Source organism: Lipotes vexillifer, unplaced genomic scaffold, assembly GCF_000442215.2.
Source record: "Lipotes vexillifer unplaced genomic scaffold, Lipotes_vexillifer_v1.1 scaffold1616, whole genome shotgun sequence".
In the NCBI taxonomy this organism is placed as follows: domain Eukaryota; kingdom Metazoa; phylum Chordata; class Mammalia; order Artiodactyla; family Lipotidae; genus Lipotes; species Lipotes vexillifer.
Window position 1 is genome coordinate 448,872 of NW_006790438.1, and position 9,625 is coordinate 458,496.

General features: G+C 45.9%; 1 protein-coding gene across 1 annotated transcript in view; it reads right to left on the minus strand.

Moving 5' to 3' along the window:
- The window catches only part of MARCHF3 (membrane associated ring-CH-type finger 3), a 149,288-nt gene that overhangs the window by 5,491 nt on the left and 134,172 nt on the right, over positions 1-9,625 (minus strand). Inside the window, exon 4 of the mRNA XM_007463731.1 lies at positions 2,079-2,288. Within this exon, the coding sequence (XP_007463793.1) occupies positions 2,079-2,288 (210 nt within the window). The remainder of the gene's footprint in view (positions 1-2,078; positions 2,289-9,625) is intronic.

Below are 9,625 nucleotides of genomic sequence, written 5' to 3' on the forward strand. Positions count from 1 at the left end.
TGCCCACACCCCTCTTTTTTTTCTTTCTTGTTAGGTAAGCGTGTGCTTTACAAAGCAGATTTTCAAAAAGGCCTTAAGTTGGTTTGAATGCCCATCATTTAAGTCTATATCTTCATCCGTCCTTCATCTTAGGCACTTGTATAAGAAAAATCAGAGACTAGCAAACCTCTAAACATGGTAAAAACTTACACTTAATTATTTTCCAAAGTGCTTTCCCATGGACACTTTCACTTCAATCTCGTAAGACCAGGGGAAGTTGGCAGGATGGGTATTAATCTCATCCCCACTTTACAGATGAGGACACTGAGGCTCAGAGAGGTGAAATGACTTCCCAAGGTGGTTCAGTAGTTAGACAGTAGTAGACAGACAATTTCTTTCTTTTCTTTTCTTTCTTTTTTTTTTTTGTTGGCCACGCCACACAGCTTGTGGGATCTTAGTTCCCCGACTAGGGATTGAATGTGGGCCCTCAGCAGTGAAAGTTCTGAGTCCTAACGACTGGACCACCAGGGTATTCCCTAATTTCTTATTTTTTTGTGGTACGCGGGCCTCTCACTGTTGTGGCCTCTCCCGTTGCGGAGCACAGGCTCCGGACGCGCAGGCTCAGCGGCCATGGCTCATGAGCACAGCCGCTCCGCGGCATGTGGGATCTTCCCAAACCGGGGCACGAACCCGCGTCCCCTGCATTGGCAGGCGGACTCTCAACCACTGTGCCACCAGGGAAGCCCTTTAATTTCTTATTTTTAAGCCTCTTCCCATCACCGTGTCCTTGTGGCTTCTGAGTCAGCGTGGTTGCTTGATTCACAATGAATCAGTACACACTTTGGAAGCATAGACATTTAAAGCAGACAATAATAGTTTTGCTTGGGGGCTTCATTAGGCTGGGAACAGAATGCCTGCCTTAACCAGAGGACTCTGATAAAGCTCCAAGCATCGGAACACTACCTGTTTACCAAGGCTCATGTCATGCCCCTCTCACTGAGACTGAAATGTGTCCCCCACTTATTGTCTGAAACTCCCCCCTGAGAGGAGGCAAAGAGCTGGACAAGAGGGAAATGCGATGAGCAGGGGGTTGCGGTTGGTCAGTGTGGCAGGAATGGCAGCTGGTGGCACAGGACTCGGGAGACAGAGCAAGGGAGCAAGTGTGAGCACTAGAAGCTTCTACACGTCGACACTGTGCTGCCGGTATGGGAATGGGACAGTCTAGACAGGAAATACATATTGAATAACAATGGAATGTGCTTGGATTAGAGATGAGCAGGCACGGGAGAGTCATGCCAGGAAGCAGGGGGCCCGGTTTCTGAAAACCTTCTAGAGGATCGTGACAGTCTTCCCTGCAGGTCTCAGAGGGAAGCATCAAGAGACGGCAGATGCTGTGCTTTGTGGGCTCTGCCAACTGGTACCCGAGCAATCGCGGGGTTAAAACAATGAAGAACCAGAGAGGGTTAAAGATTTTCCCCTCATATACAGCAGGAACACTTATTGGGAAATGGTTTTTCTTTAGTGACAGCTTCTCAGCTAGATGAATTAGTGTTTTTATGGGCAGCAGAGTCAATATCCCAACCCAGAATAATCATCAGGCGAAGTGCAGCTCCATGTCCAACAAGGGCTTTAGGCCGCGTCAGGACATAAAAAGAAAATAACCAGCAGGAGGATTCATGATCTGTGCAGGCAGCGACAGCAACAGTGGCCAAGTGCATCATTCACCATACATTACAATCCCGGCAAGAGAGAGGAGCATAGACGAGAGAAAGAAAACGCCAGGCCTCCTAACAGATAGAGTCCTTGGCTACAAGAGGAGAGGGATGTCTGGGGTGCATGTCTTTGAGGAACTCTCAGAAGCTGGGCCTTTTTCTTTACTTCATCTGCTCTTCCCAGCAGTGCGCACACACACACACACACACACACACACACACATACTCACGTGCAGTAGTAAACCGAATCACACACACTCGCTAGCATTTGAAGGTCTGTCTGCTCCCGGGTGGGTGAGATGAGCTACAGGCAAGAGGGGAGGCTGTGCCAGCTGGGGGGCTGCCAGCTCCCACCGACCTAACTCCCAGGCCCTGGGCCATACTTACTAGTGTCCAAAAGAGGTAAATAGTGAAGAGTGCGACAGTGAGTGCAATTAGTCCGACGGCTTCGAGCCGACTGCTAAAGTGCAGGTGGTCCACGGCGCCCCGTAGGCAGAGCCAGCCCGAGATGGTGGCCAGAGGAGTGATGAACAGGAAGCACACCATGTCTCCAAACAGAGTCCGCTTCTCGTGCTGGGGGCCTGGATTTCTGAGCCACTGCCAAGGGAAGGGAGACAAAAGCAAAGACAGGGTTAAATGCCAGGGAGGAGTGAAGACACACTACTCCGAGGTTGTCCTTGTCTACAGCATCTGGAAAAAGGCACTTCTGACCTCTTCTGAGATCACACAGAAGCATTAAGGGCTCATTCCCATGCCCTGTCCCATCAACAGTGGTGATTATGATGTGAGTATAATATGACAATAGTGATTATGATGATAGTAATAATAATGATAATAAAAGCATCCTTGCTGTAGGTGTCCTGCTGGTTTTGAAAAGAGTTCAATGATTATTATTATGAATCACAGTGACCCTATGTGGAAGGCAGAGAGGACCTTATTTTTGGAAGGTAACTGAGGTGCAGGAGGTGCTGTCATGTGCCAGAGCACTCCTGCGTCTTGACCCTGGCCATGTGTGCAGGAAAGGGTTAACTCGGCAGGCCCAGGTTGCTCAAATCCTGCACATTCCCAAGAAAGACCTGTTTTTTAAGACTGGCTCCTAAGAGAAGAGCTCTGAGTCCTTGTGATAATGTGCCTCATAAGAGCGTTTTTGTATGCCTGAGGCCTTGGGCCACATGGTGCCAGTGTAAGCAGAGTTTATGCCAACAGTGTGATTTATGCTGAACACCTATTTTTGTTGTAGGGGCTGGAGTCTGAGTCGCTTGAGGTCTTTCATGCAGGTGCTGCATGTCTTTTGTGACTGACCCCAATAAACAACCTGAACACTGAGGCTTGGGTGAGCATCCCTGAGAGATAACGCTTTGCATATGCTGTTACAGATTGTTGCTAGAAAAATTAAGCACATCTGTGTGATATTACTTGGAGGGGACATCTGGGAGCTTGTGCGTTGTTTCTGTTGGACGTTGCCCCATGCACTTTCTCCCTTTGCTGATTTTAATTGGTATCCCTCTGTTGTAATTAACCGTAACCATGGGTCTAAGAGCTTTTCTAAGAGCTTTGTGAATCCTTCTAGTCAATCTCTGAGCCTGAGGGTGGTCTTGGGGAATGAGACTCATCTGACTCCATGCGTCTTGTAATGCCCCTGCCTTATGTCTTAGGACCCTGAACCTCCTATGTAGGACCGTCTCTGACATCTTAATTGTGCTACCATTTTGGCTGAACAAACTCCAGAAAGGGTGGGGAAAACGTCAGCTTGTTGAAAGACTAGAGATGAGCGTTCCTGCAGGACGGGAAATAGGGTTGCTGTCCTCCCACTTGGGGAACTGCTAAATGTCTGCTGAGATGTTTTCCATAATCCATTCTAGGAAATGTCATGCTTACATATTGGAGTCAGTGCATAGTGGTAATGAAGCCAGGTGGCTTTCCTTTGGATTAGCATGGAAATGTGCCCAAGTAATTTGACATTCCCATCTCACTATCCCATGTAGTGATGACAGAGGCCAAGGAGTCCAGGGAATGAGTGAGGTCACACACAGATGATAGGGTAAGGTGGGAGAGACACTGGCTGGCTGGCTTCCATCTCATCTCGGGGACTAGCAGTGCTGTGGGCTGCTGAGCAGATACCCCAAGGGGCCAGCACAGCATTTCCTACAAAACCATTGGTGGGAGGGAAAGGACCATGACAGGGGAGACAAGAGTGGATGGAAGTGACTGGAGAGAGGGGGAAGGCCAAGCTGGGGCAGAGACAAGAGACATACGAGCTGCGAAGAGGGCGAGCAAGTTGAGGAAAGAGCTGTGTAAGGGCCAACACAAAAGCCTCAAGGAGTGAGCACAAGAGATGGGAGGTCAAAGGCACAGAAGACAGTTCTCTGGAATGTTCCCTCCCCTGAATGTTTGCCTGAGGCGAATAGTAAATGACCCCGAATGCCTAAATTACCCCTTTCCAGTGACAATCCACTTTAGAAATGGGCTGAGATGCTGAAAGAAGTCACCTCAGCTCAAAAATGGAGCTGAATACATATTAAAACATAGATTATGGGGAGTTGACTTGTCTGTGAATATAAACGCAGTATTATACAAATTTAATACAATACCAAAATGATCAAGTGCAAACAGTATTAACCCTGCTACGTGTTGTCATGCTACCTCAGACATCTGGGCAGCTTCAAAGAAATTCAAAGAGCTCTTAGTTATTAACGTTTTCTTATCTAAATACTGGCACTATCTCTGTGAAGTGGAGAGTAGAAATGAGGCCTTGTTACCCCAACTTTACAGAGGCTCAGTGAGGGAGAATGAGTGCTCCAGGTGATGCTGAGAAGGGGATCAGAATCTCTCCACTCTTATTCAGATGTCCTGTCAGTAAAATATTTGAAAATTGAAATTGCAAGACATTAAAGAAGTCCAGATTCTTTAACAACAGTGCCGACCTAGCAGCGGCCCGACCCCCTGCGCCCTCCCCCTCCCTCCCTGACAGCTTAGATCTTCCCTGGAAGCAGATCTGGGAGCCTGGCCTACTTTTCTCTGTGTCCCCACTTGTTGGAACATAGTAGGTTCTCAATAACTACGCGACAGATGTGCACAGACAAGCTTATCTCACTGGCTAAGACTCCCCCCAGTTTCTGTTCCTTGGGAATTCTGAGTACGTCTTATTAAAACTAACTTAGCACTTTATGTGGCCCTTGACATTGCTCAGTGAAATGACTCAGGAATGCAAGGAGGTAATTGTGGATGACTACTGAGCTCTGATGTAAAATAAATTGCGAAGGCAAACTACAAATTGCTATTGCTTGTTCCCAGTTTCCTATTTTCCAATTGTTCTTTGATCTTCTATATTCCTGAAAAATTTCCAGGCCACTTTTTATGTCCATGACCACCAGTACCTGGATTCTGCACCTTATTAACACTATACATGTTCTTTTTTGGCTCAGTTCACGCTTTGTATTGTTTGCTGCCGGGTCACACTTAGGTATGAGGTTCTTCAAACAGGTACTGCTATGTTAAAATCTGCAGCTACACAGGACCCTAAGTATAATTTATCTCCTACACAAATGCAGGCCCCATGAATAAGACCACTGGTAATGTCTGTTATTGAGGAAAAATTCGCCCTGTGCCATGGTAAGAACCTCTGCCAAAGTATCCAAATAGGCTGATGCAGGATATTTACACAAACAGAGTTTATAACAGAGAAAATGGGATTTTGCCTCAAGTTTCCAGCAATAGGGGATTGTCTAACTACAATATGGAATTTACTTAAAACAGACTACTATAAAGTAATCTGAAATGGTAATGTATATTTTATATTTACTGACATGATATATTGCTGAACAGGAAAAGAATTCTACTAGACAGAATGTAGAGTATGATCCTGTATATGTAGTGATGTATTTACATACACATGGACATTTACATAGATGTAGTGAATTTACATAGACAAAGACCAGAGGGATACTAGCAAAATAGTTGCTGCTCTTGGTGGTGGAATCAGAATGGTCTTTAATTTTTTTCCTTTTTGTATGTATATTCTTGTTTTTCTAAAATGAACATGGATTACTTGTGTAAATATATATATATATATATATATATATATATATATATATATACATCCAGAGGGAGACAGGGAGGGAGGGAGAGAGACAGGGAGAGAGGAGGGAGTCAGGGGAGGGAGGTGTCTAGTGCACAGCAAACTACAGCAATAAAATAAACTATTACAGAGCCAAGGCTGGGGCAAGCCACTGCTAGCTATTTGGAGTGTCTTATGTAATGTCTCATTGAGTCTTCACAATAACCCTGTGAGGCAGGTGCTAACATTATCCCCATTTTACAGATGCAAACACTGGGTAGCAGAGTTTAGTAACTCACCTAAGGATAGATTGCAAGTGGGTATTAGAGGTGAAATTGAAACCAGCCTCACTTCTGTTCCTTGCTCTCCATATTTATGTTTTCTTTCTGCACCAAATGGTATTTGCATGTGCGTGTGGGCGTGTGTGTGTGTGTGTGTGTGTGTGTGTGTGTGTGTGTGTGTGTGTATACGCATGCACACACTAGATGTTTTGCAGATTTTCAGCTTGGTGGAATACGGTAAGTCCTGCTGTTTTATCGGTACATCAGATAACTGAATGTTTGGCTGGCCAGGATGTTATCATGGTAACTTTATAAAATATTTTTAGGCTGCTGTTCTGTTCTATGTTAATTCTTTTACTAAACCACAATAAGTTCCAATTTCTGGGCATTTAATCTCAGCTACATTGTCATGCATTTTAGCTTAATTCTTTTTTAAAATTAATTAATTAATTTCTTTATGGCTGCGTTGGGTCTTTGTTTCTGTGCGAGGGCTTTCTCTAGTTGTGGCAAGTGGGGGCCACTCTTCATCGCGGTGCGTGGGCCTCTCACTGTCGCGGCCTCTCTTGTTGCGGAGCACAGGCTCCAGACGCGCAGGCTCAGTAGTTGTGGCTCACGGGCCCAGTTGCTCCGCGGCATGTAGGATCTTCCCAGACCAGGGCTCGAACCCGTGTCCCCTGCATTGGCAGGCAGACTCTCAACCACTGCGCCACCAGGGAAGCCCTAGCTTAATTCTTAATAGGCAAAAGGTTGATCTCAATTGTTGTTCAATTACATTTCTTGCTTTTCTATGTCTTCTGCCTCTCTTACCAGTTATACTTATTATATAGAGAGTATTATACCTATTCTGTAGTAGCATCTTCATCTCCCACACATTCAGTAAAGAGCCTGCTGAGGCAGAATGGCAGGTTTGTTGGTGTGTCCATCTTCCCACTGACCTGAGGCAGGCCCTTACCTTTATGTCACTGACATCTATAGCACATTCAACGTTCACGAGGTTGAATGAATGACAGTAGCTTAAGTTTACATGTTTACTCAGACCTTACAATACACCAGCACTATCTTATCTGCTACAGGTAGTAACTGATCTACTCTTCAATCATCTTTGAAAGAGGTACCATTATTATCATCACCATTTTATAGATAGGGAAACTGAGGCTCAGAGAAGTTAAAAAACTGTAGAAGTTTGGCCTTGGCTTTGATCTGTGTGGTCTAGCTCCAAGGACTGTGCTCCTATTATATCATCATTGTCAATAAAAAAAAAGGAGGGGGGGGAGAAGAGAGGGTGGATGAAGGGGGGAGGAGGATTGCTCCTTAACTGGTGTTATCAGTGCAAGAAGGAATATTTACTTATCATGGTTCCCCCGGTGCAAAATACCCATTAATTGATCCTGCTCCTTGTGGACAGCTTTTGCAGCTAAAATATCATTCTTGAAGAGTCTTTAGTTTGACCTTAGTACTCAGCTTGTACTTGGTGGTTAGCTGTATTTTAAGAGCAGAGGTCTGTGATGGAGAATGCTAATTTGCATGGCATCTTTCACTTGGCAGGTCCACCCATATGGCTTCCAGGGGATCTGTGGGCAGCCCAGGGCACCTTTCTGCCTTTTGTTCTCTGATTCCATCAAAAACATAAAGTGGACAGAGATTGTGCTACTGAAAGCCCTGGCAGTGAGCTGCCCTGTTTTGTGGCAACCTCATTCCAATCACTGACTTGTTCCCGGACCATGAGATTGATCTACTCTTGGAAGTAGGTACAAAAAACAACCAACCAACCAACCAATGAAACAAAACAGAAACCTCCACCGTAATCAGAAGTATAGGGCCTGAGACAGCAAAGGGAATTAAAGCAGCATTCCATTGCCAGGGACACAGCATCATTCACTGGCTGTAAATGTACATCCAAGGTGAGCCAGGCACTAGTGGTTACTTTCAAGGTGGGTTAACTGTGGGTTCAGTTCTAATGACAGTGTCAGTTTGTTAAATCCCTTACTGGCGGGTAGGGGTAAGAGGGTGCAGTGCTACAGGACATTAGATCCTGCCTCCCAGACTCTAAGTTAATCAGCTTAAATCTCCAAGGCAGACAGGACATCGGGCAGGTCAGTTTGTACTGGAACCGGATTACACTCTGGTGGCTAATAGCTCTGATTGATTACAACCTTCCCCATGAATCTCCTTAATGAGAAACCATCATGAGAATGAAAGAAACTGATAGAAGGGGTAAAAGTGATAGAACCATAACAAATTTATGGAGTAGAAAAAAAAGGAAAAAAAACAAGGCATGATCTCAGAATGTTTACTCAGAATGTTTATCTGCCTGAGCATCTCCTGTTAATCTGACACTTGGCAGAGTTATTTACCAAGTGCTTGCCTTTCTTGGGACAGGGCTTATTCTTGAAGTCCAACACAGCCTGCCCTGAGCTGTCTTGCTTTCCTGGAGAGCCACAATGTGAAAGGGGCAGTGCGAGGATCAGAAGACATGTCACAGGTCCTCTGCATGATTTAAAACTGAAGATGGGGCTTCCCTGGTGGCGCAGTGGTTGGGAGTCCGCCTGCCGATGCAGGGGACATGGGTTCGTGCCCCCATCCGGGAGGGTCCCACATGCTGCGGAGCGGCTGGGCCCGTGAGCCATGGCCACTGAGCCTGCGCATCCGGAGCCTGTGCTCCGCAATGGGAGAGGCCACAGCAGTGAGAGGCCTGCATACCACAAAAAAACCAAAAAACCAAAAAAACAAAAACTGAAGATGAAACCTGAAAATCATGCACTTTAGTTAACTTGAAACAGCAGAGAACAAAACCAAACAAACTCCCGCCAGTGTTTTAAAGCCCCCAACTCCGCAGTCTGTCAGTGAATTTCCAGGACAGCTGAAGCTGCTCAGAAGGTGGTTCTGATTCCGGGGGAGCTAAGGAGATGCTCGCTCCAGACATCCATCAACCCCGACTGGAAACAATGCACTTCAAATGAAAACTTCACAGATGATTTGCTCATGACCCTAAATGCCAATCTCCAGCCTCGGCCTCTTTCCAAAGCTCCAGATGTGCATATTCAGCAGCCCATTACATGACTAATAGACAACTCAAACTTCATCTGTCCACAACCAAACTCTTGATTTAGCACGGACCTCACGACCTTTCTTTTCTGCAACCCGAATCAGTAAATGACACCACCAACCACCCAGTCACTTTGTCATCCTGTTTCCTTTCTGTGTCTTACCCTGCACATCCAGCCCTTCTGTAAGTCTGGTCGGCACTCTTTCGACATACATCTGGAATCTGTGCACCTCTCTCCATGTCCACTGCTGCCATCCCAGGGCCACCATCACCTCCTACTTGGGAGGCAACAGCCTCCCTGCTTCCACTCTGGTCACCACCTAGGCCAGTTCCAAAACAGCAGTCACAGTGACCTTGTAAGTATATAAATCAGATCATGTTGCTCCTTTGCTTAAAATTCTCCAGTGGTTAGAATATAGTTCAAACTGTTTACCTGGGACTACAAGAAAACCTGACCTCACCTCTGCCTTCCTCTGTGTCTCTCCTACTACCTCTCGCCATTCATTTTCAACTTTACACGTGGCTGTTCTCACATGGGGAATGGGATGGG